Below are 19,029 nucleotides of genomic sequence, written 5' to 3'. Positions count from 1 at the left end.
TGATAACTACACTCTGGGAACGGTTTTCCAATCAGTTATGCACCCACCTTGTAGTAGCTCCATCTAGGTTGTATTTTCCTAGTTTGTTTATGAGCAGATCATGCGAGACAGTATCAGAAGCCTTATTAAAGTCAAGATATACCACATCTACCCCTTCCCCCCATCTAAAAGGCATGTTACCCTGTCAAACAAAGCTATTAGGTTGGTTTGACATGATTTGTTCTTGACAAATCCATGCTGACTATTATTTATCAGCTTATTATCTTCTAGGTGTTTGCAAATTGACTGCTTAATTATTTGCTCCATTATCTTTCCAGGTACTGAAGTTAAGCTAACTGGTCTGTAATTTGCCAGGTTGTCCTTATTTCCCTTTTTATAGATTGGCACTGTATTTGCCCTTTTCCAGTCCTCTGGAATCTCTCCCATCTTCCATGACTTTTCAAAGAGAATTGCTAATGGCTCAGATGGTGCAGACACAAACACAAACACACCCTCACACCTTCATGCCCTACTGCATGACAACACAAAAGGCACCCTCAGAGTAACACACACACACACACACACACACACACACACTTTCCTGTATGCAAAGTTCCCCGTGCAAAATTCTATGTCAGTAGTTTTTGTCCTTCCTGTTCTCAGTCCAGTGGGGTCTCTTCATTTCCTTGCCAGCTCATTCTCCAGCTTTACTTACTGCATGTGCCAAGCCTCTCTGGGGAGACGGGGTGGGTAGGGGAGTGGATCACTCATTCCTGAACATTGCTTCTGCTGCTACGTTTGCTGAGTTGGCAGAGACCAAGCAGGCAAGCTCCAACCCCCCAGCTCCTGGGTGGGGACCATCATCAGGTAACTGGAAGGTACGTAGCCCCGCTGTCCGTTGACTTCCACCAGGCTCCACTCCTTGCTTCCCTTCTTATCGTGAGGTTCCAGCACTGTCAACGGCTGCCCTGCCTGCAGACTGACCTCATGGGGACTCCTGGCTGTGAATGCATAACCTGCAACCACCTGGAAAAGGCAAGGAGATAGGTACAGAAAACCCCCATTAGAGAGAAGATCCAAAAGGGAGCAGGACATGGGGGCTAAAGTGCAAGATGAATGCAAGAATCCCACTCATTTAGGCCATATCAATTCAGAGAGGTGTGCATGGGTATGGATGCTCCATGTTGTGGAATTTCATAAGTACTGGCTACCTGTTTGCTTCTGAGAGGAATTCAAGGAGTTAGTTACTATCATTTAAGCCCTGACTGCCTCTCTGAGTGACAAGACAGTCAGAGTTAAATGCTGCACCCAGGATTTACAAAGGGACAGTGTAATGTTACAAGCCAAAAGGACATTTACAGTTGTCTGTGCAAAGGGTTAATCAAATCTCATCTTTCTGAGCATCTTCTGATCATTGCAGGGGTCAGGAAGGCCTTTTCCTCCAGCTACAGCATTGTACAATAGTCAATTGCACATGGAGGGAGTCCCTTTCTTCTGCACTGGCTAGGCACTGGTTAATGTTAGAGAGGAAATACCAAACTAGATGGGCCACGGATCCAGTCTGCGCTGTCCGTTCCCAGCTCCCCGGAAGTGGTTAACCAAGTATGTCTTGAGTTGTGTGTTGTGAATGTGGCTGTATGTGCTTCCCCCACTCCTGTGCTGTATGTGTGTGCAGGTACTGGATGTGCCCAGGGCAGCTATACGCACAGAGGTGGGTGCAATGACTGAAAAAACGTAGGTGCCTGCAGGTATCTCCACACCCACCTGGAAAGCCGGAGGGGTGATGAGGACCTGTGGCTTGGGTGTTTCGGGTAAGGTGTAAGAGTGTCGTCTTCTCTCAGCCCCAGCGTCCGGGGCCAGCATCTGCATCCTGGGCTTTTGACTTTGGACCAGATGATATGGTTGGAGTTTCCCAGCCAGGACATACCCTCGGTGACCTGTAGGACACACAGACTCAGTCAGGCTGGGCACCAGTTACCTGTTCTTTTGTGGATGGATTTGTGCATAGGGGAAGAAGGAAGGGATGACTCTGGCAACACCCTGGCATAGTGCAAGGCTGCACAGCTCTACCGCTGCACCTCCCTGCTATTTGGCTGACTGGCCCCACCGTGAAGCACCATGAAGGGATCCCAAGATCTTGCTGAGCACAGCGGACCAGGCCGTGGCACATCACAAATGCTTCCTGGGGAATCAATGGGGCAAAACCTGAGCACTACGTGTAATGGCCTGTGGCTGCAGACATAATAGAACTGGGCAACAATGGGGGTGGATCTGGGTTTGGCAAAACCAGGGGAGGGTCACATCTAGCTCCTGTTTCATCCAAACCCAGGAAGTACAGGCTGGTTGAGATAAATGGTTCTGCTTCAGGCCTATCTCCAAAATACACATTTGGAACAGAATTCACAACCTTCTGCTCTCTCAGTGTATTGAGCTCTGCCCTGTGAGTTCCCCAGCAAAGCTCTGATGTATTCCACCCACAAGCGGGCAGTCAAGGAGAATGAATCTCAGTGAGGTTGCTCCAGAGAGAAAAGAGATACAACCCTAATGCCGAGCAGTCTCTGCTTCCCCAGAAATTCCCAGATGGAAGCCTCCCTTGGGACAGTTCACCAATCCAGAGCACTTTACTTTGTCAGACCATAGTTCTCCCTCCTATTTTTCACGCCGGCCTGAGGGACCCTTAGCGTCAGGGGAAAAGAGAAGGTTCTTGTAGTCCTCGCAAGTACCTCCAGCATCCACTAGCCATCTGTTAGTGTTGCCTTTGGTGTCCATTTCGTGCAGAAGAGCCACAATCTGTCCCCTCTGCAGGGTCAGGTCCAGATCTCTGCTGCCACTGATGTTGCTCGTCACCTGGTAGAGCTTCTCTGGGCCATGTTTATTGACAAGTGAAAGGACCCTGCGCTCCTCAGCAGGGCTAAGAGGCTAATGGGGAGTAAGACACAGGGAGAATTGTGTCAGAAAATGTTTCCTACTGTGAGATCTTGCCCCCCGAGTGTGTTTTATTTCTGGATTATTGGGGGTTATGTCATGATCAGTGGCAGCCAGGGTAGGAACTCCTGTCAGTTCTGATCAGCTTCAGGGTATGAAGCTGGGTCTCCAGAGCTAAGGACCCACCCCAGGGCATTGTAGCCTGATGTGGAGGATTCCCTGGCTCACCACAATTACCAGCCAACCATTGTCAAGGAGTCAAAGCCAGTAGCATGGCTGCTGCAAAGTCCTCGGCATTGCAATTGGCTGTCCCCAACCTCACTTGCTTCCCAATGGGATGTTCTCCTGCATTTGTGAAACACTAAGAATCTACCCAAATGTCCCTGTCTTCTCAGCCATCTGATGGGAGGATGTGCCCGGCACCTCCCCGCTCCTACCTGTACCACAGGGCTCGGCATGACAGTCTCAAATTTCTGGCAGAAGGAGTTAAGCTGAGCACCAGACTGGCTTAAAGTGTCCTTCACCATCTTCCAGAAAGTAGGCAGAGGGACGTGGCTATGCGGCAGCTGTGGAAAGAGACACTGGAATTAGAGATCACATTGAGGGAGAAGGGCTGTGCAGAGAGAAATCCATGGGAAGGGTATCAGGAAGAGGAGGAACAGAAGGAAAGGGAATCAGAAACCAGAAGAGAACAAGAGTTTCTACATATCAGGAAACCTGAACCATCAATCAGGTCCCCCTCGTCAACAAACGATGCTCCTATCTGACTTTGAATCACAGCTCCTCCCCATGTGTGCAATGGTCAGTGATACTGTCGGGTCTTAGAGGAGGGCTCCTAGGAGATCAGGAATATTCTGGCTGGATCAGGCTATCTCCTCAGGGCAGGAGCTGTCTTCTTCTTCTGCATTTGTATAGCGCCTAGCGCAGTGGGGCCCAGGTCTACAAATGGGACCCTCAGCACTAGCACAATCCAAATACTAATAGTAATCCTCAGCCACCATGTGGAACTCCCCAAGAGGGGATAGGGCCACCCAAAGCAGTCTAGGAGAAGCAACTCCAGCCCACCCAAAGGAGAAGGGAAATAGACACATGCAAATAAAAGTGCGGCCTGCGTGGACAGCTCAGTGCATCTGCCTGTGGAGAGTCAGGATGGGAGGAAAGCACCCTGCTGCTACCCAGGCAGAAACCTCTCCTGGTGCCCCATCCACCCCATGCCTGTGGGTCTGAGTGGTGCGTGGCTATCCGCTGAGGCCAGACACAAGAGCCTCTAACTTATGCTAGCTCAGTACGCACCCAGGGGTCTCCATTACCTGGGCCAGCTCTATTTCAGCCTCTTGGAGCACCTGCTTGGCCAAGTCCGTCTGAAGGGCCACAAGCGAGCACAATATCTGCCCCAGCCACTTCATGGCCACCTGGTTGAAGGTGGGGAGCTCGGACACCAGTAGGGTGTTGATGGCGAGGTAGGTGTTCATGGTGGCCTCCTCATCGTATGTCACGTTGCCCGTCTCACTCTTCTTCTCCTCGATCTCCTCATAGTCCAGCAGCTTGTCCAGGCGCTTCCTGATCAGCTGCTGCGGTCCCTTCAGAGTCTCTGACAGGCTGCAGAGTGGCTGGTAGACCAGCCGGTCCAGCCGTCTCCTCTGTTGGAGAGAACCCAGAGGCACCACAGTGAAATCCTGATGTCCCCAGATCTGCCAACCGCGCAGCACAGTGCCCCAGCCTGAACATCAGAAACGGCATGGGGGACCCTTGAAATCCATGCTCTCCAGGCCTGTCACAGATGAGAGCGTCGGCGCCCAACTCTCCTGCGTTGCTGGTGGCCATGAGAGAAGGGAATTGTCATGTCTGCAGAGAGCAACTTCTGGCTCCTACTGACTTGACGTAGGGGAAGCTTCCACTGGGCTCACCAAGGAGGCCTTCTACCGACAGACCCCAGGAAGCTCCCATTATGATCCCACCAGACTCCACACATGGTTCGTATCTTCTCAGGCACCTCTCCACCAGCAGCCAGACACAACAGGCATCCCTCCCTGGACGTTTATTAGGACACTAAGAGCCACCCACCCACCTTGTTCTGAGCCAGTGAAACTGCAGCAGTGAGCAGCGTGGGGCACAATACAGACAGAGCAGACTTCAGAGGGTGTTGAGTCCCCAGGCAATAAGCAGCCATCGTGGAATGAAACAGGCAGGGTGCTAGTTGGGTGGGGGAACATCCAGTGGGGTGAGGTGCCCAAGTTCTGACTGGGGGGAGGGATCAGGGAACCCCCAGAAGTGGTGCGAGGGCAGGGGCACAGGCACATGATGGAGCTCCCTACGGAATACCGTTCAGGAGGCAGGTCAAATAGCCAGTGTAATTGCCTTTCCCACAGTCCTCTCTTCTGATGCAGTCCTGCCCTCACTGCCTGCTGTAAGCTAATGAGAACAGCCCTGGGGTGGGACCTGCAAGACCAATGCTAGGCTCCCTGCCCACACAGATATAAGTGAGGTGGCACTCACAAACTCCGGGAAGATGGTGCGATGGAGTGTTCCCGCCAGGCGACGATACTGCTGGGCAGCTCCTTCCATTTCCAGCTCGCACTCCTGTGGTTTGGAAAGGAGAAAGACCTAGGGGGGAGGGGGAGAGGAAGGGGCTGAGAACCCTAGAATTGTCCATGTGTGTTCAAACCTGGGAGATGCCCAGGGCTGTGTCAGCCTTCCCTGAAGGCAGGTTCAGAATGTGGTCTACTCCTTTTCCTACAGCCCTTTGTAAACTCCAGGCACTTGTTATCTCTTCCACCCAAAGCTCCTGTCCTCTTTGCTTTGAGAATAAAAACTACAGCAGCTGTCCTGCATCCTATGGTATCCAACCAGTGCACTCAGGCCGATGCTCCCAAGCTACCTACAATAACAAACCAATGGACTCAGCCTGGCATCTCCAAGTTATCCTAAAATATCAAAGCAGTGTTTGTAGATCAGTGCTCCAAGCAACTCTCTGGTAGCAAACCAGTTTGTGTGCCCAATGCTCAGGAATGACCCCCAGCTCAGGGTGCACAAACCACGTGGCAAGAGCCACCCTACAGTGACAAACAGGTGCCCGCAGCCCAGTGATCACAAGAAACCCTGCAGAAACCCAAATACAGACCACTGCCTGAGGGCAGCTGCTGAGATGACTGGAACTCCCTGCTCTCACATCTGGATGGGTTCTCTGCCTCTTCAGAGAAATACTCGCCAGGCCACTCAAAAGGAGTTTCCATGTGCCGTTCCCACCAGCCCAGGCTGCCTTGGAGTATTGGCAGAAGGTGCTTTCTTGACTCAGACTGAGCTAGTGACTCTCTGTCCCAGGTGCACTCCTACTCTTCCCCACCCTCTGCCAGAGGAGGAGGAGGAGGTCATGTCCCAGGGAATGCAGCTCCCCTTTCAGGCCCTCATTGCTACTGACCAGGTGGAAGCCAGAAGCAGCGAAGACGATGGGGGGAAGGATCTTTGGCCCCTCAACCACAGATTGGCTGTTGTGTCTGAGACCCCTGAGCCGCACCCGGGTCCTGTGGAGGCTCCTATGGGAACGCCACAGGCTTTGCTGGGTTTGTATAAATAGTGATTTGGCTCTCTGCTTGTGGCTGAGGGACTGGCATGTGCAGATGAATGAGGAGGATCAGACTGGAGGAATTAAGGAGCTGCCAACCTGCCAAATGGTGCATTAGGAGGTCAGGTCATTTCCGTGCGGGGGATCACATCATCTCAAGCTTTTATTAATATTTACCAGAGGATTTCCCTGGGGCAGGGATGGGACACACTCCTTTCCTCAGGCACTTCTAAAGGCTGCTGGGAAGCTGTGTCTGATCACAGCCCTGCCCAGCCAGACCACTGAGTTTATTGTCCTGGCTGCTCAACCCTAGTCCCTGACTCCTGGTGAGAACGGTAGCGATGGTAAAGACCTCTCAGGACATCCAGCTCAGCACCTTGGGGCCAAGGCAGGATTGTTCTCCAGGGCTTTTTCCAGGCTAGTTTCAAAAGTCCCACGGGATGGGGCTTCTGCCATTTCCCTGGGAGACTATTCTGCACACTAGCATCTCACTGGCATCCCAGACTATGTTTCCTTTCCTTAATTTCATCCCATTCCTCCCAGTTCCAGCCCCCAAAGAATTCCTATGTTTCATGGGGCTTTAAGCTTTTCCTGTATTTATAAAGGGCTATTTGGCCCCTTCTCCTCCTCCTAGCCCATTTAGCACTTCTCATTGCTCTTTATGAGTCCATCCCTCCAACCCCCTGGGCCTTTTGGCTCCTCAGCTCTGAGCTCCCTACACTTTGTCAAGATCTGCCTGGCAACACCGCATCTAGAGATGAAGGCAGGCCTCCAGCTGTGGCCGCCATAACCAGACCATCTCCCACAGAGAGATGCCACCTGTGGGGAGGGCTGAGAAGCAAGCAAATCGGGTCTTCAAAGGAGGAAAGCCAGGGCACTAGATCACTATGTCACCCTGCGTCCTTGTTCCCAATGTGTCAGCCTTAGTGTTGGAAAGAGTCCTCCTCATGCAGCCCGGGGATTTCACAGCATGAATAACCCTGGGACCATTTACAGCACCGTGCATCTTCTAAGCACGGTGCAGTTATTATTGTATTTATTCCTCACAGGGGGTGAACTTCACCTCCGTGCAGAGAATCGGTACAAGGCCCAGGCATCGTTTCCATCTCAGCTCAGCTCTGTGGACTTAAGCAATTCACAGACCTTAAGTGACCCCTCTGCACAGGGGTGGATTTCACCCATCAGAAATAAGGCCTCAATCCTGCCAGGTGCTGAGCACCCTCAACTCTCATTGGTTTCAGGTGGAGTTGAAGGTGCTGAGCCATCCACAGGAGCTTGCCCGGGCTGCCTCTGTGGGTCTCTAACCCCCAAGCATTATGGGATGAGTGGGCTTTACCTGTAAATTGTTCAGGTAAGAGGTTACGTTCTCCTTCAGCTCAGTCACACCAGACGCCAGGAACTGAAACTTTTCCTCCAGATGGTCGAATTCTTTGTCCTCTGTCTGAAAGTCAATGGGGAGAAGATATACCGTGGGCTCCTGGACGGGAGATCAGTCCTTTGACTAGTCCCAGCAGGCGCAGTGCTCCTGCTGTCCTGTGGGATGGACTGGATTGCAACACCAAATGGACTGGAACATAGACAGTTCTTGGGGGACACAGAGGGTGAAATCCTGGGAGCTCTGCCGTTGGCTTCAACAGGCCCAGAATGTCTCCCAGAATGGACTTGCGTGGTGGTAGGGATGCATGCAGGGTAGAGGTAGGGCATATAAAGGCCTTCAGTGCACTTGGGAGAAGCCTACAGGAAGGGTCCACTCCACTGGATTTGTTTCCCTTCCTTGGAGTCCTCAAGGATCCCTCGTTTGAGTCCCCCAATCTAAGCCTTTAGGAGCTGAGCAAGCTGCCTCTACAATGCTCCAAGACTTTGCTCACCAGGGGATCAAGAGAGTGAATTTGATACCTGAACTCAGATCACTAGGCCAGCCTTTACATTTGGAACAAATGACCACAGGCAGGTCACATGACGACTTAAGTGTCTCACATGATAACAGCATGGATCACATGATCTCAGTGTTGATAGGACCTCAGTGTGGCTCACCCATGTTTCACACATCACACTTGCAAATACACAGGCTGGCCAGTGTTAAGCCACAGAAAGGCCACCTGTGAAAAACAACAGGTGCTTTCAGTAAGTGGCACCCATCCCCTGCTGCCCTTGGTTCACCTATTTTCCTCCTACCTATGTCACCAGCACATACACACTGTATGGTTACTGGGAGCCGGACGTGAGCAGGAGCCTCACCTTGGGCACAATGCCCGCTTCGTGCATGAAGAGCCGGCTCAGCCGCGTGGTCTTCTTGGCAATGGAGTGCTTGTTGAGCCGGCCAAGGCGCTCCCGCAGTGTCAGGTGCTCGACCTTGCTGTATTTGGTTGCTGCCTCAGGACAGAAGGGGAGGAAGATAAACAGGTGAGGGATCAAGAAATCTCTGAGCCTGGATCCCTCCTGGGGATGATATTTCATTCAGTTCTTTGGAGCCCAAATGCACAGCCCTGACCCCTCATAAAGGGAAGAGAGTATAACTGAAGCTGTAAATGACCTACCTGCTTACTCCACTATATCCCTTCCTGAGTTCTCCCCTGGACACTCCTACCCTGCTCCTTGCCTCCTATAGTTTGACACACACGTCTTATGTCTCATTTGAATTAGACTATAAGCTCTCCAGCCAGGGCCTGTCTCTTGCTAAGTGTTTGTGCAGTGCCTAGCACAGTGGGGCCCTGATCCCCACAGGTGCTACTGTGATACAAATAATAAGAAATAAGGTAGGAATAGTCATAAGACTAGTAAAACACAAAGAAAGGATTGTAGGAAATGTAACATGACTCTAATCAGACTGATTAGTGGAAAGGGAGAGAGAACTCAAACCATTAACAGAGTAGAATATTCAGACATGAAAGGCCAATGTTTTAAAAACTGCCCGTAGTTTCACATACGCAAACCACTATGGGTATGAAGTGTTCCCTCTCATTTTGTACGTCCATGTGCGGAATTAATTTTGTTATGTGCACCAATATGGAGGTGATGTGCGGGAGGATCTCAGGACTGGGGCAGAGCATTGGGGTGGGGGTGGGCTGATGGCTCTGGCTGGGGGTGCAGGCTCTGGGGTGGGAATGAGGGGTTCAGGGTGCAGGTTCAGGTTGGGGAAGATGGTTGGGGGTGGGTCCGGGGATGAGGGGTTTGGGGTGCAGGCTTCTCCGGGGCTGCAGTGGGGAGAGAGGACTCCCCCCAGCCCTCTCTCGCTGCAGCAGCTTGGAGCTGGGTGAGATGCACCTCTCCCCGGCTGCAGCAGCTCCTGCAGGGCTGGGCTGGGCTGAGGGAGGGGCTCTTTCCCCCAGCCATAGCAAGTCCGGGACAGGTCCGTGCTGGGCCCGGGGGATTCAGGGGAGAGGCGCCTCTCCCCGCCGCAGCCCTGAGCCCCTGCGTCAGGATTAATAGGCAGCTGCATGGCCACGCAGCTTAGAGGGAACTTAAGGTCTGACTGAGTGCTGGCACAAGTGACTGGCTGGAGAAGTCTGTGTGTCACTAGGCACCACTGCAATGTATCAAGGTGAATTGCTTGGCTGAATACAAATAATTTAGAAAAAGAAATCAGAAAGAATTGTAAAAGCCTGTTTTTATCTGGTACCATTAGGGGGTGTTGTTTCCTCTTTGCCTTTCTCAGCTCTGAGACTGACAACATATTGGTCAGTTTCACGAGTGTTTCTAGTCAGTTTCACTTCAGGGATCTCCTACACAGGGCAGTTTGTTTTGCAATTAGTAGTATTAGTATAGTAATAATGTTACTCTAGTACTGGGAGGCCATAACTGAGATCAGGACCCCACTGTGCTAGATGCTGCTAGAGACTGTCCCTGTTTGGAAGAGTTTACAATCAAGACAAACAGAGGGTGGGAGAAAGGAAGGGTTGTTCCACTGCAGGTTAAAGCCAGACTAAAAACTGTTTTCAGTGGAATAACAATGAGCCAAGACGTTTCTGATTGATCTCGGGCTTTACAGACCCTCCGTCATCCTGACAAGGCCTTTAACCTGCCAGTTCCTCCTCACCTACTTCCTTGCGCCTCTTGTACTCGTTGATGTTGGCGTTAATCTCGAGCATGGCGCTGGCTGCGCTCTGCAGGGCAGAGTAGGCATTGTCCCTGGCTGACGTGTTCTCCAGGATCTTCTGCAGCAGCAGCGGGTACTTGGTGACCCTCTGCACGGGCATCACCAGGAAGAAGCTCAGGTCTGAAGCACCCGTGTGAGGCCTGCATGAGAGGCGAATGGGGAGGATTAGGATCTTGAGTACAGCTGAACTCCTGCAGAGCTTTGAGCCCTTCCTTCCTGTCCACAGCTGGGTGAGAGACCCCTCAGCTTTCAGATGTACCCAGTCATGAGGGCGGAGGCAAGGGGGGCAAATAGGCATCAGACACCTGTGATGTAATGAGGGCGATCACCTTCAAAGAAACTCCATTTCACAATAAGGTCCAGGCTAATTGCATCCACCCCATGAATCCATGTGACATGCGTAGCAGCCCTCCCCCCCACCCCCAAATGGCACCACAGTGGGGAGGATCCTCTGTGCACATCACAGATGGGCAGTACTGTTGCTCCCATTTTCTCTTCAAATTCATGGCCAGATCCCCAGCTGCTGAAAATCAGTTTCTCTGTTGCTACAACTACTGCGGTGGAGCTTTGCTGATTTACACTAACTGAGGACCTGGCCTCCTGTGCTGGGGAGCTCACTGTCAGATGCTCAGGGATTTCCAGGCCATGCAGCCCTGGTCTCAGCCTTCCAAAGGGAAGCAGGCAGAGCCCGTGAACTGTCACCCCTCAGAGCTGTGCTAAGTCACTGCGATGACTGTCTGCCAGCACCAGCCAGGGAGAGACCCGAAGGACACTGCCAGCCACGGACGGATTTCCTGGCCTTATTACACAGTACCACGTTTGTTCAGTGAACAGGTCCTGGGATTGATTCTTGTCTTGGGGACAGAGAGAGGGGAAGGGAGACAAAGACAGTGACTAGCTGCCTTTAGCAGAGCGAGTGCTGCAGGCTGACTAGCCTTCCTCCCAGCAGCATGGCAGGCACTATTCACTAGTGATTTTGTGGCGAGATCCATGGAGGCACAGAGTAAGAAACCCCAGAAACCCCATCCCCTGCCATCAGTGCCCCGCCTAATAGGGAAGTGAGAGTGTCAGCAGCAAGCCCATGTCCCCAGGTCAGGCTGAGGGCATCTCCAATCCACTGGCAGGCCCCTTTCCACATGTGGGTGATGTTTTCCCATTTGCTGGCTGGGGGAGGGGAGCAGGCGCGAGCTGCAGGTGCTCTCAGTTATCAGCCTCGCCTATCGTCCAGGTTTGGAAGGATGAGCCAAGGGTCCAAGACAGGAACCAAGGTCCAAGGCAAATGCAGCACAAAGCAAGGGCTAGTATTTCTGATCCTCCATCCGTCACGTGTGTTGGGGACAGCAGTAATATTCTGATATGCTGGAGGGCCCCCCTCCACACACCTCCAATAATTCCTTCTCCCCCTCCCATTCCAACGTCCTTTCTTGTCCAGTAGGACTAGATGGGTCTCCCTTCAGAGCTTGTTAAGGCTATTTCTCAGTTGGCCCGGGGGGGGGGGGGGGGGGGCAGGTGATATTGAGGGAGGCTGGATCTGTCACCAGGAGCTGAGCACATGGTTAGACAGGGGTTGAGGCACTGAGAATGCAGTCAGGGTCCCCACCTCTCAAGGTGGTTCAGGGCCATAGGGCTGCCCCCCAAACCTCATTTCATCCTCTTCAGTCTCTGGGCATGTTCCCTGCTGACATGGCCCCTGACCCTGCTTTTGTTCAGAAGGTGAATTATTGGGGTGTGAGGGAAGCCTCTCTCCGTGACCCCAGATTGGAAGGAGATTTCGCCCTCCAAATTTGAACACCACAGCCGAGAGGCCAGATACCCCAGAGGAGAAAGGAAAATCCAGCCATATCTGGAGGAGACTGTGACCACCTGCACCAGAATAAGGGGATGGGGAATGGTGCTGTCAAGGCAGCACTTCAGTTCCTGGGTCACAGCTTCCCATGGGAGCATCAGTAGCTGTCTGGGGTGGCTGTGAGCCATCGCCATTCCTCATCTCCGATCTCCCCCAAAGTAGAATTACTCAGTCCCTTGCAAATGAGTCTTCCCCATACCTTGGGAATGTCCTTAAACCACAGGCCAGTCCTCACAGTGCTTCCTACAAAGCACCATGGCAACTGGACCAGAGGAGTCTGGGACTCAGAGATGCACAATTTTGCCAGAGGGCTGAAGGAGGCTGTGGTGTAAAGATGGTTACCAAGCCCTGTTTCAGGGTACATGATTCAGCCAGCTGACTGAGGACATGTGCCCCCAGCAGCAGCTTCTCTGGTCAGGAGGTCAGGGACATCCAGCTAGTCCAGCCAGCTGTGTAAACTGAATGTGCTTCCAAGGCATGCCCAGTCCATCCTGGATAAAGAGTGCCATTCAGGCCAAAGCACAGTCAGCTTCACCAAGAGAGCTGGGGAACAGGTATTGTACTTACACCGTCGTATTCAGGGTCTCCACAATCTCCTGCTGCAACCTCGGGTCCTTCTTGTAACTCTCCACCAGCAGAAGAGCTTGCTCATAGCAGGCACAGTAAACCTTATAGACGCTCTCCATCTCCTCCTTGAACTCCTGGAACAAGGCACCTGGACAGCAAAGTTACCAGACAGAGTCACACTGGGGAGCCAGCCCCATTCCCAGGGAAGGGGCATCCTCAGCATACACAGTGCCAGCACTATCATTAGCCTCCTGGCCAGCAGAGTCAAAGAGAGACCAAGGACTGAATGGACATGGCAGCCGAGACACCCTAGAGGGAGATACCTCCAAGCTGTGGCTGAGAAACACTGGCAGGGGACAGTGTGGAGGAAGCCTTCGAAGGCTGGTGCAGAGATGGAGGTCTCCACTCTCCCCACCAGATGATCAGGAGAAGTTCAAAGTCACAGGAGACTCTTCTCCACCCTGCTGGAAACTGGGGAACAGGGAACACGAGGGATGGAGAGCAAACAAGACCAGGCCCTTCCCCAGCCAAATGTAACCCAGCAATGGGTATCACTGCCCCTCAGGCATCCTATCGTAACCTGACTGTGATGCTCCCCAACCCTTCCATGGGCAGGTCTGATCTCGTGCCTCATGCAGCGTGTATCCTGCAGGGTTAGGCTCTCCATGATTGCACAGAGCTAGTGGAACAATCTGCTGAGATTAACACACAAGACCCAACAATTCCTTCCCCTCAGGCACTGGATTCCTGGGAGAAGCAGGACATGAGTACGACTCATGCTGCCCTGGATTGCTGCCCATGGGCATGAGGCTGGCTGGGTCTGCCAGAGCTGCAGACAGCTTTGCTACTGTAAATGTTTGGATATCAAGAGCGCCAAGGAAGACAAGGGTGATGGCTGTTAAGGTGAAGCAGGCCCTTTTCCCCTGCTGCTGCCAGGGATCGGCAGTATCAGTTCAGTGTCATCCTGGCACACAGAGCCTCGCTCGCTGCCACCTTCACACTTACTGATCAGAAGCAGCTGCTCAGGCTCCTGGCTCACTGTCGCTTCCAGCCCTTTCAGGAAACGTTTGGAGACACAGAGGACGTCATCTATGTTAGAGAAAAGCCCTTCCAGGTCTATGTCAGGCAGCTGAAAGGAACAAGGAAACCATAAGCAATCAGAATGAATTCAGTCCCACACTAGACACCGGCCTCCAGGCAGTAGCACATGCATCCTTCAAGCCACCCTCGGAAGTTGCACATGGGGCTGGCTGGAAAACAACAATTCCACTTCACAAAACATTTAGAGGTATCAAAATGTGGTAACATTCCACCTATGGAGGCTCTGGGGATGGGCAGGCACAGGCCCGCCCACATCTAAAGTCGCCCCGCCCCCAGTCAAAGGGGAGGAGCCTCTGGACCCAGGCATCAAAAGATTGGGGGGACCACAAATGAGAAAAAAAACAAACCATTTTAATGGAGAATGTAAATAAGACCTTTGGAAATTTAACAGAGTGAGATTATCAGGCCAGGCTATACAAAGCCAGAGTGAGATCAGGGACTTGAACCTGGGATCCCCACATCCTAGACCAGGATCCTAAACACACCTATAGAATCAGAGTCAGTCTCTCATCTTCTCTTTCCTTTCCAGCTCTCACCCACTAAAAAAAAGATTTTAGTGTCAATGAAATGGCATTTGTCAAGGGAAACGCTTTGTCGATAATATTTTGACCAGCTCCCGCTGCATGCACAGTTTTCCGCATCTACAGTTGTACCCTTGCAGAAGTTCAGAGCTAGGCATTCAAACTGCACTGCATGCCCTCAGTTCGCTTGTGCAAATGCACTTTGCGTGCCCCACTCTGGATGTTTATGCATTTGAAAGCAGACATGAAAATCTCAATGGGTAAAAAGGTGCAAGTTCAGTGGCTATTTTTGAAGATCTGTCACCTCATGTGACAGGTAATTCTATGGGGCAAAACTCCTCCAGGGTAACTGTCACTCTTTGAGGTGCTGGTGGAGGGTTCTGCCTCCACAAATTTAAGAGGCTTCACTTTTGGGCTTGGATGTCAATCTTCCAGGATTGGTTAGACACCTCTCCACCTTCTCTCCTATGGAAGAGGCTGGTTAAAAGAGCCCTTCCATTGTACAGGGGAACAGGCTTGGCTCCTACTGAGAGAAACCACAGTAGCTCCCATTTCAATCCCACACCAACAAAACATTCCCCACGTTGTAACTGACGTCTCCATTGGGAGATTTGAGTCTAGCTCTCACCTGCTTTTGCCGGAGGTGGGCTCGGATGTCACACACACACAGCTCGATGGTGTGGACATAACTGGCCTCTGTCTTGATCAGCTCTTCCACTGCCAGTCTTTGGTTCTGCTCCACTCTGTCAAGGCATATAATCTCTTCATATATGGGGCACTCAGCTCCTGGTGTCTCCTTAGCAGGCGGCTCATCTGGGCTGGAGCTCGCCATGTCAGCAGCAGGCTCTGAGAGAGGCAGAGAGCTCAGTTTAGAGCAATTTTGCAATCGAGTCATCTCAGCAGGTTTATGCATGACTATAATAAAGACAGATTCTTTGATTCAGCGTTGTTGAGTCACCTTTTGCCACTAGGTCTCCACTTTTCATTCAGCCAAAATTGGTAGCAACCCAAAGTCATTATCATTCAATGGCTGTTTGGTGGCCCATGTGCAATAAATTTGGGGGTCTCAGTCAGTGCAGTCTCAGTCTAGTGAAGAGTTATTGATGCTTGGATCATCTCTCAGGTGTTGGCACGATACCAATAACCCATTACAATTCAGGGATTAAAAAGAAGTTACACTTTAGGGTTTGGCTTTGCAGCAAAAACGGGAGAAAACCGAAAAACATTATTCCAATCCCACATAGTGAGTGCAGGATGGAGGAATAAAAAAGGGTTGGGAGTAAGTTGTACGTGGCCATAAAGGGCTGATTTCACTGATCCCAAGGGTTGGATTTTCAATTAGGTTAGACACAAAATATATCGGAAAGTATTCACCAGATTTATGTGCACAATTACAATGGCTGCATGCATGGATTGGGTAGATGCGCCTTCAAACAGATAATGAGCTGCATGTGCAATTGCAGTAGATGTGTGTGAAAAAATTAGATGTTCAATTGCAAATGGGCACCTAAGCTGCCTGAAAACCTGGGCCCAGAAATCCCAAGTGCAGGGACCTGGGGCTATTCCATGCAATGAGTGTTAGATAATGGTGCTTCTTTTACTCTTTGCTTCTTTTCTGCATGTTCCTTTTGGATTGGGATTCTTAGTGCTGTTTCTAACTTCACTTTAACTCTAACCATTTGGAATACTGCCTGCAGCTCAAGAGCCTTACTCAAAGTCCAGGGGGAGTCTTGCCATTTAGAAATGGGCAAATGACAGATTTTTTGGTTTGCTGACAATTCTGAGAAATCAGGGGAAAATATATTTTGGGTCAAGTGGAAAACTATTTTTTTTTTTAATTTCAGCAAATCTAAAAGTGTGAGGGAGGGGAGTTTTGGGTCAGCCAAGCATTTACAGCATATTTTTGATTTAGCGAATATTTTAATATTTTTAATGTTTCAAAATAAAATTAAAGGAAATTTCAAAATGAAAAATCGTGTTGAATTGAAAAATCAAGGTGTTTCATTTAGAAAATTTTGAAACTTTTTTGATTTTTCCTGAATTATTTGTTTTATTTGTTTAAGTTTTATTCTAACCAAAGCAATTCAGGGAATTTGACGTGAATTTGTGAAATATTCAGTGTCACAGAATCAGCATTTTTTGCCCAAAAATTTTCAGTCAAAAAATCCCTCCCAGCTCTATTTCCATTGCCTGCAATGGACTTGGGATCACACTCTCAGACACGCATATCTGTGGTAGAGGGAGGGGCTATAACTTTTGTTTGTTATAGATATTAGAAGGAGGAGGAGTGTTGTTATCTTCACAGGCCTTTTACATTAGAATATGCCTATCTGAGTTCCTCTCAGCCTGCAGAGAACAGGAATAAATGGAGTTAACTTACATAGGCCTTGGCTACACTTGCAGATGTACAGCGCTGTGAGTTAAACCTGACTTCGTGCAGCTGAGTAGGGAAAGCGCTGCAGTCTGTCCACACTGACAGCTGCCCAGCGCACTGTCGTGGCCACATTTGCGGCAATTGCAGCGCTATTGGGAGCGGTGCATTATGGGCAGCTATCCCACAGAGCACCTTTTCCCATTCTGGCGCCGTGGGTTGTGGGAAGGGGGCGTGGGTGCGGGGGATTCTGGGTCCTGTCCCAATGCCCCGTGATGCATCGCTTCGCATCCCAGAAATCCCTTTGTTTCCGTCCACCTTTGGTGCCATCTTTCAACGGTTTCTGTGCAGCGCGATCTGTCTGCGGGAAATGGAGTCCGAACTGCTGAGGCGTATGCTGACGAGTCTCGCCAGCACGTCACGTTTGGCTGTCGAACTATTCCTTAAGATCCAAAGTGACAGTGAGAGTGAGGGTGAGGAGTCCGACGATGCTATCGAGCCGCGTAACGCGTACGACACGAAATTGCTTGTCGCACTCACGGACATGCTCAGCACCGTGGAACGCCGCTTTTGGGCTCGGGAAACAAGCACCGAGTGGTGGGATCACATCGTCATGGAAGTCTGGGATGACGAGCAGTGGCTGCCGAACTTTCGGATGAGAAAAGCCACTTTCATGGGACTGTGTGAGGAGCTTGGCCCCACCCTGCGGCGCAAGGACACGAGATTGAGAGCTGCCCTGCCAGTGGAGAAGCGGATGGCTATTGCAATCTGGAAGCTGGCAACTCCAGACAGCTACCAGTCGGTCGCAAACCAGTTTGGAGTGGAAAATCGACCGTTGGAATCATGTTGATGCAAGTTTGCAAGGCCATTAATCGCATCTTACTCAGAAGAACCTTGACTCTGGGTAACGTGCAGGAAATAGTGGATGGCTTTGCACAAATGGGGTTCCCTAACTGTGGAGGGGCGATAGAAGGGACGCACATTCCTATTCTGGCACCACCCCACCTAGGATCCGAGTACGTTAATCGGAAGGGGTATTTCTCTATGGTTCTCCAGGCGCTTGTGGATCACCGTGGGCGTTTCATTGAAATTAACACAGGCTGGCCTGGAAAGGTGCATGACGCACGCATCTTTCGGAACACTTGGCTGTTCAGGAAGATGCAGGTCGGGACTTTTTCCCCAGAGCGGAAGATCACGGTAGGGGAAGTTGAAATGCCCATTGTGATCCTTGGAGATCCCGCTTACCCATTAATGCCGTGACTCATGAAACCCTACACAGGGAGCCTTAACAGCAGCAAGGAACGGTTCAACTACAGGCTGAGCCAGTGCCGAATGACTGTGGAGTGTGCCTTTGGCCGTTTAAAGGGCCGCTGGCGATCTCTGTATGGGAAGCTGGACTTGGCCGAAAACAGCATCCCCGTGGTTATATCCGCATGCTGTGCCCTCCATAATATTTGTGAAGGGAAAGGTGAAAGCTTCACTCAGGCATAGACCTCCGAGGTTCAACACCTGGAGGCTGAATTTGCACAGCCAGAGAGCAGGGCTATTACAGGGGCCCAGCGCGGGGCTGCAAGGATTAGGGATGCCTTGAGGGAGCAATTTGAGGCTGAAAACCAGCAGTGATATCTGGTGCCCTGCACGGGAGTGAAGTGCAGTAGTTCCAATCTTTAGGAATCAGTGTTTGCTAAGCAGACAAGCAGACTTGCAGTGCCTGTTTATTTCCTGGGCTAAGGAGTCTTTTACTTTATGCAATAATAAAGAATGTTTTCAAAGCCAAAGAATCCATTTATTGAAAAGAAAAAAAATATTTATTGAAAAGAAACAAGGGGGTGGAGTGGGGAACAGAACAATCACAGATTCGCATATGTCCTGTCTGGTGTGCTGTGCAGTGAGTGCTGCACTTCAGGACAGCTATACTGCATGGTGATGGGGGTTGAGTGCAGAGGGTAAGGGTCGTGGTTTTCAGGGCTGGTGGTGAAGATACTGGTGTTGGAGGCAGCAGGTGGCGTGAAGAACACGGTGTGACGATGCGGTTCTGGCGGAACCCAACTGAGAGTGCCA

General features: G+C 51.1%; 1 protein-coding gene across 3 annotated transcripts in view; it reads right to left on the bottom strand.

The window, feature by feature from the left end:
• Nucleotides 1–453: 453 nt before the first annotated feature.
• ARHGEF37 (Rho guanine nucleotide exchange factor 37) overlaps nucleotides 454–19,029 on the bottom strand; it is a 24,425-nt gene continuing 5,849 nt past the window's right edge. For 2 of the 3 annotated variants that reach the window (XM_024194702.2, XM_024194703.2), the window contains exons 2-13: nucleotides 15,226–15,443; nucleotides 13,981–14,104; nucleotides 12,976–13,123; nucleotides 10,503–10,702; nucleotides 8,705–8,835; nucleotides 7,803–7,907; nucleotides 5,401–5,508; nucleotides 4,215–4,544; nucleotides 3,342–3,470; nucleotides 2,703–2,898; nucleotides 1,744–1,916; nucleotides 454–1,005 (exon numbers count right to left, since the gene is read on the bottom strand). In XM_024194702.2, coding sequence (XP_024050470.2) covers nucleotides 772–1,005; nucleotides 1,744–1,916; nucleotides 2,703–2,898; nucleotides 3,342–3,470; nucleotides 4,215–4,544; nucleotides 5,401–5,508; nucleotides 7,803–7,907; nucleotides 8,705–8,835; nucleotides 10,503–10,702; nucleotides 12,976–13,123; nucleotides 13,981–14,104; nucleotides 15,226–15,429 — 2,082 coding nt within the window. In that variant the 5' untranslated portion in view covers nucleotides 15,430–15,443 and the 3' untranslated portion in view covers nucleotides 454–771. Of the gene's footprint in view, nucleotides 1,006–1,743; nucleotides 1,917–2,702; nucleotides 2,899–3,341; nucleotides 3,471–4,214; nucleotides 4,545–5,400; nucleotides 5,509–7,802; nucleotides 7,908–8,704; nucleotides 8,836–10,502; nucleotides 10,703–12,975; nucleotides 13,124–13,980; nucleotides 14,105–15,225; nucleotides 15,511–19,029 lie in introns of those variants that run through there. The other variant, XM_024194701.2, reaches the window with a different exon arrangement.

The sequence above is a fragment of the Terrapene carolina genome, unplaced genomic scaffold, assembly GCF_002925995.2.
Source record: "Terrapene carolina triunguis isolate 2854851 unplaced genomic scaffold, T_m_triunguis-2.0 Scaffold395, whole genome shotgun sequence".
NCBI classification, from domain to species: Eukaryota; Metazoa; Chordata; order Testudines; family Emydidae; genus Terrapene; species Terrapene triunguis.
This window is presented reverse-complemented; position numbering and strand designations above follow the sequence as displayed.